This window comes from Rhipicephalus sanguineus, chromosome 5 (genome assembly GCF_013339695.2).
Source record: "Rhipicephalus sanguineus isolate Rsan-2018 chromosome 5, BIME_Rsan_1.4, whole genome shotgun sequence".
Taxonomy (NCBI): Eukaryota; Metazoa; Arthropoda; class Arachnida; order Ixodida; family Ixodidae; genus Rhipicephalus; species Rhipicephalus sanguineus.
This window is the reverse complement of record NC_051180.1, coordinates 156323889-156346887: the sequence shown is the minus strand read 5'-3', so window position 1 is coordinate 156346887 and position 22999 is coordinate 156323889. Positions and strand designations below refer to the sequence as shown.

The window sequence follows — 22999 nt, the reverse complement described above, 5'->3', positions numbered from 1 at the left end:
CGTTCCCGTGTGACAGCGTGCGAATGGCACTAGCGGCGAAGTGCACTCCGTCAAAGTGCACTTAAGTTGCCTCGTGTGACAGGGGTATTAGCGTTCGCAGACTTCTCTGTTTTTTGCTTGCTCTCTCTCTCTCTCTCTCCTTCTCTTTCTCGTATCATTGTTCGCTCTCTCTCTCGCTCTTACACAGCTACATCATTTCTCGCAACGAGCCATCTCATCTGAAGAGTACCCGACTGCATCAATCGCCGAGTGTAAGCACACTACGCCGGTGAGAGCAAAGGAGATTGTCGCAGTCGGCGACAAGTTTTCGCGTCCACAGTTTTCATATCCGAGACAATACAACGAACGAAACGCGCACATGACAGCAATCGCGAGATCCCCGCGGCGCTGCGTCCTATTTACCGCAGGTTGTTTTAAAAAAAAAGAAACAGTAAGATCCGCGCTGCAGAATTCACCGAACATCGCGGAAGAACGTTCTTCAAATATTATTGGTCCGTACCGAGGAAACGCGACCTTGAGGATGAAAAAAATATACAAGGAAGAAATCCGGGCCCGTTATGTCCGTGTACATTATCGGCTTTTCCTTTCGCCGTTTTCATCCCAGTTCATCTCTGTAAACAGCGAGGTGCTCCGAAAGGTGCAAATGGAAAGTTCGACTTAGTTTTGGCAGAGATTTGCGAACCGCGAAATGACTGCTTCTGAAAGAATAGCTACGCAAACAAGAAGCGAGCAACAGGAAGGGCATTACACGAAATATATTTTTTTTTTTCACTCTAAGTACAGGAAAGCAAGTAAACCCGCCCGGGGAGCAAAACTGGGTCAGCCTCGTGGGAATATGAAGGAAGAAAGATGCTAGGCAGGAGAGTGCAATTCGAGATGAGGAAAAAGGGAAAGAACAGTAGGGAATCGAGGAAGTTGTGCTCACCTTCTTCCAGCCGCTTCTTCCTCCTTTTGCGAACGAAGCAAATGACTAGGATGATGTTGAGAAACAATAGCGAGGTCCCGACGACGGAGACGCTCGTGATGATTATCTTGGGAATATCGATCTTGGCCGGCGGCGGGATTTCTTGGGTGAGCGCAGGTGGGGCGTCGTCTGAAAAGTGCGGAGGTGAGTGATTACGGGTCCCCGCGCGTTTTGCGCCTTATTTCGCCGACCCGACGAAAATGGGCGGAAGGATTAGCGGCTTCGCGCTACGACGAGTTGAAAATTGACTACCGCTGAACTTACTCGCCGGTTAATGCGCAGCTCTTAACCGTATTATAACGTTTCTAAAAATATAAAGAAATGTAGGCAGCGAACGAGCAAGCTCGTTTGCTGCTTTTGCCTGAACCAAATAGAAGGAGTTTCACATTATTTGATATGCTTTTTCTGCAGTGTTACTCGGCAATTATTACGTCAGTCTGCACAACTAAGCTAACCTTCGTTCCTTTTTATTTTTATTACGTGAGGCAATCTAGAATATTAGCGGACATTTAAGGTGTGCTAATTTCCGCAAAAGGAAAGGGTAAGGAGAATTTCACGAAAATTTGGGAAATAATTTTTTACTAAAAGAGATTAAAGTAGTGGCAATAGCTTTACGATGAGCAGCTTAAGTACCGTTCATGAGAAAGCATTTGCCCCACTATATTGTACGGGCTTCCGACCTCGATCACAGCTGAACAAAAATACAATAGTATTTGCAGTCCGAACATATATACCGCGAGAAGCAAGACTCTTTCAAAAAACATTCCCGGGTGATAACAAAAGTTGTACAGCACCCTTTATTCTATATAAGCATTATAGAAATACCACACTGCACTTTCAGCACTCGCACCAGTTAAGAAAAAATAGTTCCGATGACACCAGTTTATAATCGTATGAGAACAGACACAACTAAGACTACTAAATGCTGATGAACTGGTGAGTGCTAAGACTGAACCACTGTCTGAAAGGTTCCCACCTTACAGTTTACGAACTTCAAACAGTAATCGCACCGCGAATTGGAGTTTACACGACGCAGAGGCATATCGTATAGACTAATTCTCCCGTTCCGCACCTTCTCTATTTTTTACCGCACGACTGCTTTTTGCCTCCGCTGTACTTTCCATCTTTCTCCTTTCTCTAGTGTAGGGTAGCAAACCAAACTACAACTTTCTCTCCCGGCTAGCTTTCCTGCTTTGTCCTCATTCCTTTCTTTCTCTCTATTTTTTCGCGCTCTCTTTTTAATATAAATCGACTTATAAGACAGTATAGCTTCTGGTTGGTGAAGTTTCATTTTCAGAGTCTCTACATGAAAACGCGATGTGGACGGCGTCTTCAAGGGGTACTGACACGGCAGTACTCTGCTGACGTAGAGTTACTGCATATGGCCTCTTTAGAAGCAATATATAGTAACTTCAACTCTGCTCGGACGTTAGGAAAGCTTCTCGTCACGTGCTTCCCCAAATTATCGTGACGTTTCCACGGCCGCTCTGCTCGTGGTGACGCACAAGCGGTCATTTTGTATGCTTTGGTACATGACGTCATCAAGGCTAGGCATACTGGGACGCGATGTCATCAGTATTGGCACCGTAGCCTGTCGTCGCGCTAGTATCGATGTCAGTAGGTGCGCCGTGCGAAAACTGAGCGCCAAAATAAAATATCTTATCAGAATTTCCTGAGCTTCACACTTGCTCCGGGCGGTCTCTGTATACAGGAGAATTGTATGACGGTGTAAAGTCAGCTTTGAAAATTGGCGTCAGTATCCCTTTCAGACACCGGACATAACAGCAGAGAAAGCCTTACCAGTAGTCTTTCCCTTGACGATGTCCTTGAGGTACTCTCCTTCTCCGTAGTCGTTGAACGCCATGATGCCGAGCGTGTACTCTGTGTCGGGTCGTAGAGCACCGACCGTGTAGCTGGTCAGGTTGGACTGCAGCACGTCCTGGTAGTGGTAGCCCTCGCTCGAGGCCGCCTGCCGATAGCGGATGCGGAAGGACTGCGGCAGCCCGCCGTCGAAGCCCGGCCGCCACACGAGCGTCAGGCTGTTGTACGTGGCGTTGGTCACCTTCAGCTGTAGCGGAGGGTCAGGGGCACCTGGCAACGACGATGGACAAGAGCTACATTGAAGTGATGCTACGCTTCAACACGACACTCTTCGTCTAAAGGCCGTGCAGATAAATTGTCACGTTGAGTAAACTACGGCAGACCAAATGAAATGCACACCGTATCTACTGGCACAGCATATCTACTGACCATATGTACTGCCCGATATCTACTGTCAAGGGTATTGCCAGCACTACACAGGATCACTCAGACCGAACGAAACTTTGTATTAACGTCACGTGCTCAAATATGAGCTGCGATACCTTGTTTAGATAATCGAAGAATCTGAGAGATAGCCTGGTCGAGCAGCATGCAATGAATAACAGCAATAAATATTAGGTTTATTCTGCTTGGTTAATTCTTTATGTATGACCGGGAAAACGCAACCAAACGCAGGACGGGAAAACGCAACCGCAAAATTACAGCATATGTTTGGAATAACAGAAAGCTGGACTAATTGGTAGGGATTCATTGGATAAGATTCGGATTGTGTGTGTTGTCGCTGACTTGTCTCTTCTGTCCGTGTCTCGTCGTTTAACGTAAGGCATGCGTGGTTGGCAGTTCTGTCTGCTTCCTCGTTCTTCGTCCGTGCGTTTGTTGTTGTTGTTCCTTTGTCAGACCGCCCTCACACATTTTCAAAACAATGAGAAGTTATGATGAGGACGGATGTTCAAGGTAGCCACTCACTGAGGGTGTCCAAGTGAACTTTGGCGCTGTCAAAACCGAGCTCGTTCCGGGCCACGCACTCGTAGTGGCCGTAGTCAGATGACCGGATGCGCTTGACGTGCAGCGTGCTCTCGAAGGTGAGCAGGTCGATTTGCCGCACTGACACGTCGTACTTGTCCGGCTGCGGTGACGAAGCGGTGATGACGACGCCCTCACGTGACCAGGAGAACGTGGCGTTTGGCGCTGCCTGGGCACGGCACACCAACTCGGCAGTGCCGCCCTCTCGTCCCGGCTGCCTTCAGCTGTGGTGGACTCTGGTCAATCTCGGGCCGGACTGCGGATAAAGTGGCACACGTCGTGCAAGTTATGAGTGGGGTGCATAATTTATGCTTAGTGACACATTGTGTAATAAAACGGAAAGGCGGGTTAGCTCGTTAGAATAATGGAGCGATTAGGTGACTTGGCAATCTACTGTGACACCACGGACGAGAAAGGAACACGAGACGAAGACGCCCATCTTGTGTTCCTTCCTCGTCCCTTTTTGCGCACTTCGTCGTCTCCTTTTGGCAGACCAGCGCCGCTGGCCTACCTGTCTCTTTTGCTGATATGCGCTTACTGGTTTGACTGGTGTGCTTTCTGTTTTGTCCTTGTTTAGTGTGCGCGAAAAGTTCCACTAATGAGCGCATTGTGTGAATGCAAGAGGGTCTCCTTTGAAAACTGCATGGTGGCTGAAGCCGTCTATTTTGTTAAACTTCTCTTTAATGTCGCGCAATATTATTTTGGTTTTTAGGCGCCTGCGGCTTTCATTACCTGACGACAGATTGGCAGAAGCTTATTACCCGAAACATTATTCTTTTTTTTTAACATCTGGTAACCCAGCATTTACATCACCGATGCCCTAACCATCTTTTGCTACTCATAGCCGTAGATTTGCTAATAATGCCGGTATGATTCTAAAAGCCTCAAACATTGGATGGAATAATTTGATCTTGATACTTGAATATGTTCTATTGCAGGGGCTTTCTGAAGTTTCGTTCTTGTGTATCGCCGGCAACCTTAAATATTGGTGTACTTTTGAAACTGTACAGGAAGTGGATGTCAATAAATTTCTTCTTCTTCGAATAGGAAAGCTGCGTTACCCAATGACTTCTTAATGAATAACTGCAGCGTTTTTGAAAATGCTAGGCTTAGAGCTTCTGCGCTGTTTCCTTTTTTGCAAATTTTCTTTGGCAACCCCACATTCAAAAGCCTGCCCATATGGTTCCTACATGAGTACACTGCCTTCGCATTATAGTAATATATCCTTTTTTTTTCATTTCATTCATTGCTATTTCACATAAAGAATCATGCTATCACAACGCCTCCTCGCAGGGCCCTACGGCAAACCGCCTCCATAGTGAAATGCAGCTGGGCCGGGTTGTCGAAAAAGTTATCTTACCACGTATACGTCTACTCTAGATTGCGCGAGAAGTGTTCCATGAAAAAAATAAAAGCCTCTTATAAAAAGATACAGCATCAGATATCGATCTCGATCAAATGGCGCATTCATTATGCTTATTTCAGTGAAGCTTGATTGCGCACATTTATGTCTCAATATAGCAACCACGTTACGGTCGTCAGCGATGCGTCGTTTGAGCAGCCTTTCATGCAGTCATAGCGAAGTATGCATGGTACCAGTAGCAAATGCTGTCTTACTGGCCTAAAAAACCAGCCCTTAGTGGCTTACCAAGTCTGTAAACCCAAGCATAACTTAACTCACGAATAGAAAACGAAAACTATTTGCAAGAACTTCGTCGGCGCATTCGTTCACGAGCCATCAATCTGAATACTAACCACACGAGAAGTTCCATCCGGGATATGCACGATGTCCTTGTATACACTTCCTCAAAATTGCCCTCGAGTTGTCAATCACTGCCAAGGCACTCTTCGAAAGTCGCGTTGTAGCTAGGCGGGTCCGCGAAAAACGCTAAAGGCGCATCAAAGCACGAGGACTCCTCACATTTGACGATGAGGTTTGCTGTCTTGACGGCCTCCTCGCCGATGCCGTTGTGGGCGACGCAGTCGAAGGGACCCGAGTCCTCGCGCGACACGTTGTAAACGGTGAAGATGGATCGCATGTCGTCCTTGATCATCTGACGCGTGCGGCTCATGTCGAAGCCCGGCCGGCGCCACGACACCGTGTCGTCGTTGAACGGCTTGGCGTCCACGTCGCACTCGAGCTGCGCGTTCGAGCCCGCGTCGATGATCACCGTCTCGGTGACAGCCTTGATGACGGCGCCATCTGTGCGTCCATGTAAAAGAACAGCATGGGGTCGCGAGGATTATTATTATTATTATTATTTGATATGCATGCACAAATAAACCAGGACACCGACAAAATAGGGAGAGAGCAGGCTGGCAACTGCCACCTGGAAGGGCACAAAGCCTGCCTACTATTTCGGGAGGAGGGAAGATATATAGAGGAAAGGAAGATAGGAGAAAAGAAAGAGCAAAGAAGTTGGAAAGTAAAGGGAAAACATGACGAACACTTGGATAAAACTCAGTAAAAACACGAAAAACGTCTATAAACGATGAACCGGTCCGTTTGGTCCATAAAGGTTAGCTCGATGGGCCTGGTGACGTCGAGCAGCACACCGTCTCGAAAAATGTAATCGTCACTCGCACACTTAAATCCAAGAAGTCCGTGTTTCTTAAGCAACCATGCAAGTATCAGCAACAAGAAAAATTGTTGGTCTGATAAGCTTTGATGTAACTGCGCCCTTTCTTCACGCAAAAATGTATGTTAATGCTAGTATGACAGCCGTGACGATTGGAGTTTAGGCCTCGAAACTCCACGAGAATTTCCCAGAGACAGTTGGTTGGTAGCCTACAGTAGTTTGTGAGCATATTTTTGTTTACTTTACGTTCGCATACGATGACCGCGCTTATATCATCATTGCGGTCTTATAACCTTTTTTCTTCATTTCCTGTACTATCGACGAAATCACCTTGTTAGTGTCTTCCTTTTTTTATTATTGGTATTAAATACCGCTATGTATTTTCGCTTTTTTTTTCTTCTTGCTTTTTCTAGCACAGATATTTGGATAGCCATTCTTAACTGTCGCAAATCTTTTAATATATGAAATTTAATAACGACGCAATCAAAACCAATACGAAGTAAACAAGGACGGAACAATCGGGCTCATTCAAATGACAGCATTGAATAGGCGTCGTGGTTCCCTATTTATACCCATTCCCTGAGTGTTTTGAATAATGACGTACATTTGATTAGCCCCGCGCTCTTTATCGCCCCATATGTCTCTGTCAACTTGACATGGCTTCTGTACTGATTTAAGTTATTGTCTGCTAAAGAGTCTATGTGCACCTGTCCTCACTTTTTTCTTCCTTGCATTCCTTTTTTATTCTATGCGACTTCTGTTCATCCAGGACAACTAACCATAACCGAAAATGTTGTTTTAATCATGCGTTTAAAACACGTATCGTATTAGAAACGCACATGACAAACACATTGAAAGTGTAGCTGCTCGACTATGAATTAATGAATGAGTATTGAAGCGCACACTAAGTAGAACGAACTTCCGGCATATTCGTCAAATGATATCTCTATACTTCATTGTATTCATGAGTATTGGTCAACGATGTACTGTATATTGTTACCCAAGCGAGAAACTGATGGGGCGCGCCTGCTGTGCCGCAATGCAGTCAGACGCGCCAGGGCATTGCAGAGCATGCGCTGTGCTTTGATTACTCCATAAAAAAAAAGAAAAAAAAAACGCAGGGAGTCCTCCACAGAAAAAAAAAAAGAAATGTATGAAGTCCTCCTTCTGCGAGACAATATAGCTTTGTTAATTAATTCGTCAGATAATACATCCAAATGTTAGTACGGCCTTATTTTAGTTGTTATACGTTTGTTAAAGTACGGCGGATTTACAACGCGGGGACAAGCGCAAGCTGAACCATAGCGATATTCTTTGATGAATTAAAACCTTAGCTGGTCTGAAAACAGGCAGCCAGAACAAGTAAGTATGCTTTAATTCGGCTGCTGACACAGTTTCTCTTACTCCAGGTAGGATCAGCATTTCATATGCCGAGAAGCTGTTGGCTTTTCTTCAATGGACAACAGAAAACATGTGCCCTGGCTTATGACTTCATTTTTCTGCTATTATTTCTGTTTTGTCCAATTGCATTCTGCAGATAAGTCGAAAGGAAGCTAGATAACGAAGGTTCACCGCTGCTATGAGCACAGTGTCTATGTGGAGTCTGCGGCTTCGTCAGGCTGTCTAAGTGAAAACATGAAAATTATGTAAACACGGGGTGTCGATCAAGCCAACGTTTTGACAAGTGGTCTTGTCTTCTTCAAGGCAGCAAGAGGACTTGTCGATGCTTGCATTGGCTCCAGCGACAACCCGTATTCAAATATCTTGTAGTAGTGCAAAGTTCGAAAAAAAAATGGAGGGGGGGGGGGACAGGAGAAGGAGAGGAAAGAGAGGCGCTACAGTCTCTTTATTAAGTAGTGCCTGTCTTTCTCTCCTCTTTTTTCATGTTTCCTTTTTTCGAAATTTTCGCCACTACAATATGCTTAGTAAACACCAACTCGTCCAAGAAGTTATCCCGTATTCTTGGATTTCTCATCCCTTCGAGCTTCCACTTCTTCCGTGAACTCCTGCATTGTTTGGATGTCTAAACAACAGCTTTTTCCGCCCGCCCCCTCGAATAATTACGCTGCACGTATGCGAAAATAAACATCATTCATTCATTCATTCATTCATTCATTCATTCATTCATTCATTCATTCATTCATTCATTCATTCATTCATTCGTTCGTTCATTCATTCATTCATTCATTCATTCATCACGTGACAACTCACACTGGATGTTGATGAGGATGGAAGCCTTCGTGGATCCTTCGCTGTTTGTAGCTTCACACTCGTAAACGCCACCGTCGCTGCGTTCCACGCCGGTCAGGTTTAGCAGAGGTCCGCTGGCGAACACGCGAGCCGCAGTGGAGGCCGAGCGGCTGGACGAGCGCTCCGAGGTTCGAACAGTGGGCAGCCGCCGGTCATCCTTGGTCCACGTGTAGCTGACCGGCCGCGGGTTCGCCTGCGCCGTCAAGTTGATGACCAGCGAACGGCCTTCGACGATGTCGAAGCGTTCCTGCGGCCCAATCGAGAACTCGGGCTTGTCTGCGTCGAAAAAAAAGGGCAAAGAAATGAGACCTACATTAGGAGGATGCGACAAATATAAATCGCTACGCGAACCATAGACACCGGCGTGGCTGACGGGAAATTCTCTTAATGAACGTCAAACGGGCTCTAAGAATTACATTTGGTCCAAATAAGCAAATGCTCATATTCACTCGACGGTATTTGTACGAGCTACGTACACATGTCATCTTCCAGCCAGCGGCCCTACTATCGTTCATGCTCATTTGCGTTCACTGATTGGTATTCCGTCCTTCTCTCGCTTCATTCTTCCCAATTAAATTCTTCTTGCGCCCTGCGTTTTGTCTATATTTGTTTTCTTTCCTTCCTTGGCTCTTGCGAGTGCGCTCGAAATAGCGTACATAGCACGGCAAAATACAACGCCACTTAAGTAACGTACCTTTTTATAATTTGTGCTTGATCATTGCACAAAAAAAGCTGTCCTAAATGTATTTCTACTCAGCTTTGATAGAATATCGCAAAGTGACATTTCGATATAGAGGGACTCAGACATCAACACGCAGCCGGTCGTGCAATTGCAAAAAAAAACACGCATTGCTGTTAGTGAATATAACGTTGCACACAAAATACATGGACATAAGAAGAGACGACGTAACACACAGGGCGCAACGTTACACCCCCTGTTGCGCAACGTTATATGCGCAACGTTATACCCACTAATGGCCAACCAACAGGCCCGAATTGCAACCTTGGTGATGTATTGCTGCAATATCACATTACCAGATCGAGCGCACAGATTTTGCGGCAGTTGGTTTTAACCTCGGTATCATATTCGACGACATCGTGTCATGAAATCAGATGGCACAACGACAGAACACGCGAACATTGCGGAAACGGATGCTGACCTGTCATTCGCAGCCGGCAAAAAAAAAAAAAAAAACACGTGACAATACCGTGGCATCGTCATGCTGCGAAAGTCGGCCATGTTCGTATACGGCCTAATTGGTTTCACGCTTTCAGAGTCAATGCGCGGGCCATAGAGACTCCGGAAGTGCGCCGATCCAGCGCTTCCCGCGTATCCGTCCGCAGCTCTCGGGCCGAGCGAACGACGTAAGTGAAAATAAGAGCGAGCTACTCAAAACGCGGCCGTCAGCCGTTGCTAACGGCATCCGCTTTCCGCCGAGGATGTTGCCGATCAAATGTAGGGCGCTTTACATTGCTAAAGATAAGGCTCTGACTGGCACTGCAAGTGGGTGATAAAAAAAAAAAGAAGAAAGGAGCCAGAATAAACGAAGCAGGACTGCAGTGACGCGTATACAATAAAAGAAACGAGCGATCTTGTCACAACAACCCCGGATGCCGGAGAGAAGCATCTCGGGCGTTAGCACAACGGGAGCGCTCCCACGGACACTTCCCTTGCGTGGCGCCCTTTTAGCGAAGTTTGATAGGGCACGCAGGAAGGCCGGGGGAAGCGCTAGGGAGCAGAGACGCTGGGGGCTATTTCGAGGAGGTAACGCAGGGCTCACAGGCGTCTCTCTAAGAATGACCATCGCCGCTATATAGCAAGCCCGAGAAGCATATACGTTTCGCAGGCAAGTCATCCCCACGCGCGTCGGAAGAAAAGAGGGGGGGGGGGGGGAGGGGAAACGGCCCCCAAAAAGCATCTACTTTCCACCCGAACTGTTGTTTTGAAGGCAAGAACGTGCGCGCAAAGTGTGGAAGCACCCCTCCGGGTGGCGCTTTTCGTCCGCTAGAGTGCGCATTCGTCTTGACCGACGAGTGGAGCGCTAAGTGAGCCTAGCGCTGACGAGGAAGCGACGCCGCAGTTAGGCGCGCCGACTCCAGCCGCCTCACTCGAAAGTTCTTTTCCCCTCAGGCGCATTTGTTTCGCTCGCAGCGTCTGCTCCGGCGTCTCGCCTTTATCGCCGACAGCCTCCGTAATTGTTGCTGTTTCGCCGCTTCTTCGTTTATTTTGGCTCGCTAGCGAAGGGGTTTTCTTTCTGCGTGGCACGCGGGCGAAGCGGGGTACGAGATTGGCAAATGCACATCAGCATGCGGGTTGGTTACGCCTGCCTCTCCTCAACAACGTGCGTGAGCATTCTTTTCAGCTTTCAAACCCACAGCCAGGCGGCGGCACCCCTTTCTATCCCCGCGAGCGCGCGTAATGCATTCTTCTCCTTTGTGCTTTCGAGCAGTGTGGCGAAGCTCTCGAGTCTTTCTCGGGAGAACAAACAGCGCGCTCCGGCGCCTCCAAGAGTCGGCGCAGCGCCCTTCACGATATGCGCCTATATTGGAAGCTCTCTGCGTGGAGAAGCAAGGCCTTTCTTTTCCGACTCGCAAAAGGAGAGACGAAAACGATGCGGCGGCTTGCGAACCAGAGAGTCAAGAACAAATCTCGTTGTTCTGGTTCAGTGCGCATCGACGCGGTTGCCATTGCCGACACCGACGCCATTTCCTCCCCACGCTCTCGACGTAATATGTTCCGGCTTCACTGTTTGCCGCCGAGGCCGGCGTCTCGCGTCGTTATGAAGTAGCGCCGAGTGAACTTCTGGTTCACAAAATAAAATTTAAATAACTTTACATTAGAAGTGCGCACAGAACAAGACGTCCATTGATACCGTCCCGAACTCCCTTTAACTATGGTGTCTGTATATTCTTACTGCATTTTCATCGATACTACAGCACTAGATTTTCGTGCACATATACGATAGGAGTGTCCGTAGCTGATTATTGCTTTCGTTTACCAGCGGTATCTATTTGGCAATACAGTCAAACCTGAGTGACGGGGTTGGCTTGGCACGTCTTAGAAAGAAAAGGTTCGAATAATCACAGTAAAAAGCAGAAGCAGTGTACTTTCTGGTACAGAGCGACTTCGTTAGACTACCACAGGAATTGGGGCATATCGGAGGCAGCAGGACTCGCGTCGTATTCTCAGCGGCGATAATACGACGGAGGGGGGGGGGGAGAAGGATGAAGACATTGAAAGAAAGAAAGAATAGGAAAGAAAGCACTGTCAGGGTACATGTGCGCCTGTCAATTGCACGCCTACAAGCGATCTAATTCACTGGTCTTTTGTCTATTTCATTAAGCGCATTCGCTCACAAAACGAACTGGTGACACATGGGACAATTATGATCGCTAGAGAGCGTTCGATTCCAACATAATGTCACCAATTCGCGAAGAACAGAACAGACAGCTGCACTCACAGGTGACGTCGAGGAAGACGGAGTCGTGGACGCTAAGTTGCAGCGCCTTGTTGGTGGCCTGACACATGTAGTTCGCCTCGTTGTCGTCGGCGGTGACGTTCACCACGAGGACGCTCTTGGACGCCTTGCCTCCGAACGGCGCATCAACTGAAGGCTCGTCGACCGCACCGGAGAGCTGCAGGCCGTCCTTCCACCAGCTGACCACGGACGGCGGGTTGCTCGAGCCAGTCTCGCAGGTCAGCGTCAGCTGCACAAAGCGCAAGATGGCGTCTGGTGTCATTCAATACTCGGTCAGTCAATGCCACTCCAAAAAAAAACCCCAGTGCAACACTAGTGGATTTCATTTTCATGTTTGCATAACGGTCAGCCGCACGCGTTCAGTGCTAATAGCCCCTCCCTCCCTATTTTCATTCCACTAGAGTAGGGTAGCAAACCAGACGTGTGTCTAGGTGGTTGACCTCCTTCGGACGTGTGTCTAGGTGGTTGACCTCCCTGCTTCGCCTTGTTTTACTCCTAAGCACTCAACGGGCCCTTTCGTGCACGTATTCCGGCATCCGTGTAGTATCATTGCCCTTACCGCATGCAGAGCTTCCGTTTAGAAGAGAAAATTCTACCGTGAAATGTCGGCGTAGTTTAAGAGATTTTTTCCCCTCAGTTGAACATATGGAACGAGCGTTCCGAAGATTCTTCTAGCGGAGCGGCTGCGACAGGCTCGACATTGCATCGCATACCTGGGTAGCAGCGACATGTGTTTGTGTTCATGTGCATTGCTTGCGTGCCCGTTTATATTTACCACAATATTAATCCATGAGAGGTGAGTGAGTGTTTCAGTTATATTTTCATTTACTCGCCGATACATTACACATGTTCATTTGCAATGTTTACTGCCGTCATTATTTTTATAATGGCCTCCAGTAATAGGCATTTACACTAAATAAATCAACTAACGAGTCTCCCCGCTGCAACAATCTCCAGAAGCTATTTTTTTCTAATAAACATCGAGGTAGAGTAATCTCTGATAAAGTGTATTCTGAAATCCATCAGGACCACGAGTTCCATTCCGTAACCGTCGAAAGAAATTAAACGGCCGTTATCAGCAAGAAACATGAGCCAAATCAAATAACGAGACTTACCTTCTGTCCAGACCTCGGCTTTCGTGGCTTTATCTTGATAGTGACAGCTGGAGGTGGGACTGCGTACAAAAGGTTAAACAATGAGTTGGCTCCACGGATTTAGTGTGCCGCGCGTTTCGACGCAGCTGTAAATGCCTCCACAACAGCTCAGCGCATGAAGTGACACACTTACAGTGAACCGTGAGCTTGATGCTTGTCGTCAGGGCTTTCTTAGTTGCCGGGTTGGACGCCTCGCAGCGATATTCGGCTCCGTTGTCCGAGTCTTGTGCCACGATGGCTACTTCCGAGGTCACCGAATTTCCGTTTGCTTTTGAAGTCGAGTTCACCTGGAGACACAGTGATGCAGCACAAGCTAAAATGGTTGTCTAAACGTGCTCGCTCTAAGAGTTTTTCGGTGTGGTAACACCGGAGGTCCCACCTGCGGCTTGTAATCGTGGAACCACTTTCAGCCTATTCCCAGAGTGTTACCCTCCCCCTGTCACCGTTAACGATTGATTGATTGATTGATTGATTGATTGATTGATTGATTGATTGATTGATTGATTGATTGATTGATTGATTGATTGATTGATTGATTGATTGATTGATTGATTGATTGATTGATTGGTGTTGCGCCGTATAACACATGTCAGTCACGCCCCTCAGATGGACCCTGTAATGTGCTATTACAGCACCGCTTGTCACTAAAAATTCGCGTGTGTGAACCCACGCTTCGGAATTCTTTTTTCATTTTATTTTTTTCTTGCAAAACTAAAGCAACAAAGTAAACTACAGGTAGCGGGAATAAATTCTACTTCTGTGTATGTGTATGTGGTTATTCCTCCTGTTTATTCTAACGGGAACATCGAAACTAAACAAATTCAGTTCATATATTTCTTCATTTTTTTTTCCTCCGGCAGTTCTCTTTTGAAAAGGTTCTCGTTGCAACCACTGCTCTTGTCATATTTGCCGTCGTGTGGGAAGACTGAAAAGACACCAGACAAAGAACAAAACAAAAAAAAAAAAACTTTACCACTCTACCACCTAGACACACATCTCATGCCGCAATTTCAAGTTCTTTTCAACAGCTAGCTCCGAAAAGAAGGAGCTTTCCAACGACAAACATCGCTGTGTTTTTCCCCATCACGTCAGCTGCGGACTCCGTCCATACACCCGCTGAAACTGGAGATAGATTTGTACGAACTCAATTGTATCTTTCGTGGCGTTTAAGCAGCAGACGACGCGCGCTGAAGATAAGGCGTCAGTCAGGAGGCAGATGAGATTTGCACTTATGAAACGTAACCAAGAATGAAAGGCGACAGTTCTCTGCCAACTGCACGGGAGTCCTGGAAATTAAATTTGTTTCACCACTTTAACATTTCTCCGCTCTTTGTAGCCGGCGTAAGAAACTACCGACGGACAAAAATTACCTGGACATTAGGACTTAATTTATATACAGCAGGAAGGTGGACAGCACCACAACGCGCAACGATTCGTGGCCAAATCTCACTATGAAAGGGTGCCCGTTGCATTGCTTGCAACAAAACATTTAACCCTGTAATCATGTCTGACCCATATAAGCAATTGAATCATATCTCCTGTATTATCAACGAAGACCTTACTTCATTACAAAACTATTGTACAATATAATAACACGTGATATATGTTGTCTCCAGGAGTATCACTTTCAATACTTTCTTAATTTTTCGACTTTCTTGTTTCGCTTTTCTGAAGCAAGAGCTAAATTTTACCTAACCATTGTTACTCGCACGGTAAATACTTCTACATTGCGTGTACCAGTAACATCTCCAAATGTAGCTAAAATATTGCACAAAAGCTAAATAAGTTTATGCAGTAATTTCCCTCGTTGCGAATTGATCGATAGAGGCCAGATTAAAGAAACCGGAGACGTTGCCTTTCTATTTTTCGCAACGCGTTATCGTACGTCTCTTGTTGCGATCCAGTGTTACAGCAGTTTATCATTAAACTTGCTATTTCAAAGCAAGTAAGTCAAAAGATAAAAGAAAGAGACGTGAGCATCACTAATGAACAAACCCGAAAAGGAATTTTCTTGCAGGTTGTTCTGCGCGCTTCTCGCGGGATTTATTAACTCCCCTGCCTTAATAAACTGGAGTAAGCTAAATTTAGCCGCTACTCAGCTGTACATATCACACAGCATAGTCGTTTGGACAGATGTACAAGTTGCTGTGACGACACATTAAAATTAATTAAGTAGTAGTAGCTTGCCCCAGCGGAAGCTGAAATGGGAGAAAAAGATTAACCGACACTCATGCAGGTGCGAAGGTAGGCTCTCCTGCAGCAAGATGTCTAGTGTGGCAAAGCGAGCTTTCCAGATCAGCTTACGCTTCGTTGAATTTTGCTAGAGTCAACGGAAAGATGCTGAGTTAAACGCGTTAGGGTATCTTCGTTTTACTTTTCCTTTAACTATAAAAGAAAACGAGAGTTGAAACTTGAGAAGATTTTTTTTTTTTTTTGCTGAGTTACAGTATAGATTACGGCTACGCGAAAACAAAAAATTGAAAATCACAGCTATGTGAAGAAATAAGCAGGAGACTTAACGAACCTGCATTGGAGGCATCACTCTTGAAAGAAAGAAAGAAAGAAAGAAAGAAAGAAAGAAAGAAAGAAAGAAAGAAAGAAAGAAAGAAAGAAAGAAAGAAAGAAAGAAAGAAAGAAAGAAAGAAAGAAAGAAAGAAAGAATCGATTCAGTCGCCTTGCGCAAAAAAAAAATGGAAGGAAATTCGCACGCTAGAGTTACAACAACTTGTCTTGCGAGCTCATTCCCGTCTTTTCGGAACATATTTAACGTTCATTTTGACATCACACTATCAATCTCGTAAAGCAGGTCACAGTAAACATGGGACCGGCTTCACAAAGCTTTTGCTTCTATGCGTGTTTGTCATTCGCTGGCCGCTTTAGTTCATAATATATCTATCATTGGAACTGGCCGAAGTTTTATGCCACGAAAGGTCTTTTCAGTACGGACCTTTCTCTAGTATTAAAATGTAAGCACATAAACATTTCATGCAAAGACAGAAAGTTACAATTTTTTGTGTCGACCTTCTTTCCTGTTTATAAACTAGTGATGTAAGATGACCTTTTTTCAAGATGATGATGATGATGATAATAGCAATAATAATAATAATAATAATAATAATAATAATAATAATAATAATAATAATAATAATAATAATAATAATATTATTATTATTATTATTATTATTATTATTATTATTATTATTATTATTATTATTATTATTATTATTATTAATAATGATAGCACAAAAATTGTAATGAAACTATTAATGTCCTTGACATCATCTCACAACAATAACATAGCAAGTTCACACATACCCACAACAAACCACTTACAAGAATAGCAAATGCGCATGATAAATAAAAATCCATCTTAACCACCGTTCAGAGTTGATAAGTATCAAGGCATTGATTATTTATGTCTTAAGGTAATGAACATGAGATAGGAGACTCACCCTCTGTGTTCCTTTGAACCAGCGGATGGTCGGAAGCGGGTTCCCACCGTTCGTCACGCACGTGATGTGCTGCAGCGTCTTCGCACGAATGGCGGTTCCCTCCGTATACCCAAAAATGCGCGGGGCCTCGGGGGCATCTGCGGATGCAAGCACAAACAAAAGCACGGATGTGTCAGGGACGTCCACTTTTGATCTTTCGTGAAAGCTCACGAAAGCCAAGAGCTACAGAATTGCCATGCACAAAAATGCCGCGACTGGGACAGACTTCCGACACGAAGTTTAGAACACTTTTACCGAACGTGCCGCCGTGTCGCGAGCTCTTGCTCACCAATTGATTGATTTCGCTTCAAGCGTGCATCGACTACCTTGTTCTAGTAAAATGCAAATATGACGTGCCTTGGTGAAGTTCAACTCACCACGGGGGCGCGTCATTTGAACACCGTCTAACATTTACCGGGGCAACGGTGTTTCAGTGGGCAACTTCGTGTTTCAGTGGGCACCTTTGTGCGCGTAGGTCACTCTTTGTATGGGTGATCTTCTTGCACCCATTGTATGTACCATTCGACCTGCTATTTCGTTTACGCTACCGCTGGAAATTTTCTTTCTTGTATTTCCTAGGCAGCATTACGGGACGTAAGAACACGTCACAAGATAACGCTTGATAGACCAACGGCTGGTTAATTTTAATGTGCTGTATTCTGCTTTGTTATCAACACTAAATCTTTTGTTCCTTTATTATCACGCTTATATTCGCAGTTCTTGTAATTTGCACTTTCCTTTGGCTATTATAGCTAACGCATACAAAAGGTTCACAGATGATTCTAAACCATAAGTATGATTTGGTTAAAGTGTTTTTGTCGGAGGCACACAGATAGGCACACTTTCAAACCAATGCAAACACTGAATATAACTTGTTTTCAAGATTAAAAACATCACACAGCAGTGTTATGAAACATTAGTAAAGGTACCTCCCCAAAAAATATCTGCGCTCAAAATTATTACGAAGATGCGAGTACAACATACATAGGATGCTGACAGCCGCAGTTTCCACGACCGTGTCTCCGAGGGCTTGGTTGACAGCGTAGCAGGAGAACATCTTCATGTTGCGCTCCTGCGAATCATAATGACATCAAATCAGAAAGTCATAAATAAGAAGGATGAATACTAAAATGCTCAGAGTAAACATTGTAGAAATGCTACCTGACCTACACAACACAATGTCAAAACCAATGAAGATTACTTTAATCAGAAACTATGATCACTGAAGACAACACCACGTGAAGAACTTGATCACTTAAGAGTGACTGAAGAGACCACCTTTTTTTTTACCATGTTAGTGAATTATGTAGTCGCAACACCAAAAGACAATGAGAAGACCATGAGAAGACGCTCGGTAAGGAACAAAACGCGCGAAAAAGATATACAGGTGGCAAACGCCGCCTTGAGGTTTCCGTTCGGACTCGTCGTGACGTCATAGATTTTGGGGGCGTCTGCTACATCTCACGTAATTCTTTATCGCCAAAAGCGAATTACACTGTTTCCTGAGGTGGATATAGAAAACGGAAAGACAGCAAATTCTAGGAAACTTCATCGAGTAAATTTGACCAAAATACGACAAAAGGCTGAAATTTGCGACGCTAGACTGACAGTGAGGTGGTGAACTTTACCATCAAATTCAATTATAAAACATTGAACCCCACTTCGTTCTTTTATTAATGCGCCTACCGCGGAGACACTAACAGTTTTAGAACCTTCAGGGAATAATTATCAGTATAAAGCGGTTTAGTGCTTCGTTTTAGCGTCCCTTTAATGTCAGCCACTGAACCACAGTGATCAGCATAAAGCGCTTTGGTTAAGCCATCGGACCTCGATCGCTCAGTAGCGAAAAGATAAGACGCGCTATATAAAACGAAATCTAAAGGAAATGATTAAATTTCAGCAATAACAAGTCACCGAAAAGAGCTGGTCCACTTAATGCAGCAGACGGGCAAACATCAAACACATCCCGCGAAAGCGCACGGCACACTCAATCTCGTTTCGCCAGGAATCCACATAACGTCGTCGAATAAAAGACGGGAGGGGGCACAAAAAAAAAGAAATAGAAGAAAACTAAAGCCAGATTTCGAGGAGCGCGTGCCTGCCCGAAATCAAGAAATGTCCCGGAGCTGGGTAAAATGGCTGATCTCTCCGGCCGCTCTTTCGCCGCAAACGGATGAACATATCAGCGCGTTTCCTCCTACACGGATCGCGTACATATGCGAAACGCCGCCGTGCACTCAGAGAAATGAAATTTCGCTCGCGACGCTATCGTTTTCTAAAAAGGATAGCGTCCTTTGCCTCCGGGGCAAAAAACGGAAAGGCACGAGGGAGGGTGAGCGAAGAAGAAGGTCACGGATTTTCGCGAGCGCTCCAACGCGCCGAAGAGCCGGCAAATAGTGTCTTTGTGCGTGACGTGAGCAAGCTGTCTGTCGTTGTCTTGCTCTTTACATGATTGCGAGCACAGCCGACGAAAAGCGCTGCGCTTTTCTTTATCCGGGACGGTTAAAGAGGGCGCTGGCATAGACGGATTGCCCGCGCTCCGCGCGCGAAGGGCCATTAGGAAAACGCAGCTATGGCTAGCGTCGCGACTCTTGTATGTAGGCCACGGAGAAGAAGTCGACGACGACGTACGGCTGACTTTTAGGGGTGGCGGGGAGGAGGTTGAAAGGGGGGGGGGGGGTGGCTTGCTCTCAGGATTGGTGCCACCTATTTTTCTTGTCCCGCGCCGGGTTTTCGATGCGACGTGGACATTAATTTCGGCCTTGTCGCCGCCGACACGAATGCGAGATGTGCGCCGCGGCGCCCGACCCTCTTTGACGAAGCGTCGCGAGGTGCAGCGGCTAGGCGCATGCGCGGGCGGTGCTCGACGCGCGATAAGCTTGTCTCCAAAAAAAAAGGAGGCGGTGACACGTTCACGCGTAAACCGGAAATGCTGATTCTCCCGCTCTCGACAAGAGTCGGTTCGCGCTGCATTCCCAGAAGCGGTAACCATAAATCTCTCTTATTTCTAGATGTTTGCCCTCGCCTCGCCATCAGTCGTTTCCCCCACAATGCGTGAAAACAAAGCAGAGGTTAATGAAGACGGACGGCTTTTAGCCTGCGTAGCTTAGCAGCAGGAGGATTACAGAGCGTGATTTAGTGTAAGCTATGATTAAAGCTCCTAAAGCTAAGGATCTTACAGATAAGCCGTTTTATAGGTAAGAGCTACTGCTGGATAAGAGCGAGAATATGGGAGCTTAAACGTAATGAATTCGCAAGCTTGTTTGCCTTTCTTATTGCTGTGAGCGGACATTTGGGAAATCGTTCTTCACACGAAGCGGAGCACAACGTCCTCGTGACATTTACACACCGATATTTCCACGTCAAATCTGAATGATAAGACAAGCTATTGTGAGGAGTTTCTATAAGTGAACTTTTACTCTGTTTCAGCTAATAGAATTTCTCGCAGCGTGAAACTGGTTCACGCAAGTGATCATCTCACCCTAATTTGTGGGGCCAACTCAATTTTTGACATACCCAACCTCGAACTGCACTGAAATATATATATATATATATATATATATATATATATATATATATATATATATATATATATATATATATATATATATATATATATATGGCGGTTAAACTGGCTTGTTGAAACGGGACACCCGAGAGTAGACCACACAGCACAGGCACTTCTGCGTAAATATACTTCTGCGGTATATATTACGTCAGCAAGGTTTTTTGTTTGTTTGTTTCAGGAAATATTGGAATTTATATGTGCCGGGGCTTGAGATCTTCGTCGCATGAATATCGCCTCTTTACCCCACGACACCGACTGTGTGATTACAACGTGTTCCCTAAACTCAATAATGAAACATTATTGAGCGAGACATTATTACTTAGCCAATTCAGCACTGAATCAGTCACACGTTTAGCCGTCTTGCTCTTTCAGTAATTCACGTGAAAAGGGAAGAGTGATCTGTGCACTACGGGATATTTTTAAAAATGCATGCTCACAATTAAAACTAGGTTGCTGAGTACATCCTTTAAATTGGTTCACAAGAATCCGCTCTATTTTTTAAGCAGGATTCCGCAGGACTACACAGGACCGTGCAGTTTCCAGAGTTCAGTATCGGCTTAGTTTAGCTTCTATCGCACTTCTCCCTTTGATTTAAGACAGGCTTCAAGTTCAGCCGACGGACGCTGATTTGCGGCGTCTACATCAAAGGCAACTTCAACTGCGAATATCGCTCTGATTTATGAATTACGACTCTACTCCTGTTGGCCAGTCAATGTTATAGTGACTTACGCAGCTTCTTCTGAAGTATACTAACATGAGCGGTGAACAAAATCATGACATCCCGACGAGCCTCTTCGTGAACAGAAAGGAGGCGTCGCCACCCGACATTAGCGTAATGCGTTTTAGGTTTTTGTTTGCTTACAGGGTTTCTTCTCGATGTATTAGTGACTTTTTTATGGGGAAGCTGTTCAAGGTAATTTACCAACACGGCTTAAATTCTTTCTCTTTAGCGTCCCTCTTATTCTACGCTTATTTCTACGCTAGCTCTGCGTTCAAGATAGTCGGTGTTAGCTTTTACTTCCCAGCGATATTACTGGACTGTGTGTGTGCTTTTTTTTTTTTAGTTCTAGGTCTCTGTTCATGTTTTGTTTTCTTTATACACCCTGCCTACATGTACGGTAGTAAAACTACCCTCGCTGCAGTTTTCCATTCAGCCTTTTTCTGCCGCTTTCTCTGTCACCCATTAACTATTAGCCGATTCAGTCAGGCTGCATTACTATTTCCCCAAACGTAGAAGAGCCCTAGAAACATTTCTCACACTCGAAAGACCGAAATAAGAAAGAAAAACTCCGCTTTAGATTTCGCATTTGCAGTGAGCAACCCATTTCGCGCCTCGCTAAAACTGGGAACGTAAATTCGGAAAGAATTATATTCCTACTTGCGACACAGATTAAAACGCAGTCCAGAGAGTGCAGTCCTCGTTTTGCGAAAGCATTAAGGCATCACTTGTCAAACCCAGAGACGTCGAGTTTGTCGCATCGCTGGCGTTTTATCCGTTGTATCTACGGAACTGCACCCCAGTCGGCCCGAGTACTCAGTTCAATCTTTCTCTTTGCGGGCCGACTTTTTTTACTTTATAAATATACAAGTATAACGAACTTCATCTCAAGGTTCCGATTCTTTTGCTCGTTTCAATTTTGTCTTTGTTCTTTTTATAGGACACGTGTGCATTCAGATACATCACATTTCAGGAGAGTATAGATCCCCCCCCCCCCCCATCCTTCTCAGCGTGTTCGCCACGTTTTCTCCCCGCGGCAAAAACGTATATCTCTCGCCAGACAGCGCAGAAAGATTTGCAGGCGTTAAAGAAGGCGGGGGGGGGGGGGGGGGGGAGGCGACGAAACATACAGACACCGAGAGAGATGTAGAGAAAGATTTTTCTTTCTTTTTCCGTAAAGGGAGGCCGGCGAAAATAGAGCAAAACATAAACGCCCGAGACAGGAAAGGCAGGAAGCCAGGAGAGCTGGAGGCGATTGTTGCCGCTTCCTCTGGCGATTTGTCCATTTTCCCCATCGTTTTCTGGATGTCGCTTCTTGATGAGATTTTAATGGAAGCGAACCCAAAGGGGAGTAAAAGAAGCGTGATCACGTGGGAGCGGCCGGGACGAAGTGTTCCTCTCCGACTGCACTCGGTCATCCAATCGGCGCGCGCCGCTCTCGCGTCTCATCTCAATTTACTACGCTCTTTTTTTTTCTTCCATTTTTTTTTCTTCGTCAATGCCGCCGGTACTCACGCCCACTGCGGAGATCTAGCCTCTCGCCGATTCTTTTATTATCCTTTCGTCTTCGGGCAGTTCTGCTTTCTTTTTTCTCTCTTTTTTTATCTCTCTCTCTCTTTTAATATATAGGGAGCGAACAGGCAGTAGCTACACCATCTCTGCCCTCCTTCGTTTTCCCTCCGAGCACCGGCGCTCTCGGTCCGTGAACACCTTTCCGATTTCTCGCAGTTTCATTTTTTTTCCCTCACCGAACGCCTCCTCCGCTGCTTCCGAACACGCCCATCAGCTCGGAGCTTCACTCGGAGCCAACTCGAATGGCCCCGGGCGCTTAAAAACTTGGTGCCCGGCCGGCATGGAATATCACGTCGCTGCACTGCGCGCTGGCGCAAAAATCAGGCGTGTTGGCCCCACTTGCGATGCGACTTGTCGGCACTTGCTCTTGCTCGGAGCTC

At 45.7% G+C, this 22999-nt stretch overlaps 1 protein-coding gene across 1 annotated transcript in view; it reads right to left on the bottom strand.

Moving 5' to 3' along the window:
* Window positions 1–22999, bottom strand: part of LOC119394371 (nephrin-like) — a 48256-nt gene that overhangs the window by 11796 nt on the left and 13461 nt on the right. Inside the window, 11 exon segments of the mRNA XM_037661673.2 lie at window positions 926–1093; window positions 2765–3055; window positions 3752–4019; window positions 4021–4064; window positions 5730–6011; window positions 8599–8913; window positions 12099–12345; window positions 13232–13290; window positions 13404–13557; window positions 16723–16859; window positions 17746–17833. Coding sequence (XP_037517601.1) covers window positions 926–1093; window positions 2765–3055; window positions 3752–4019; window positions 4021–4064; window positions 5730–6011; window positions 8599–8913; window positions 12099–12345; window positions 13232–13290; window positions 13404–13557; window positions 16723–16859; window positions 17746–17833 — 2053 coding nt within the window.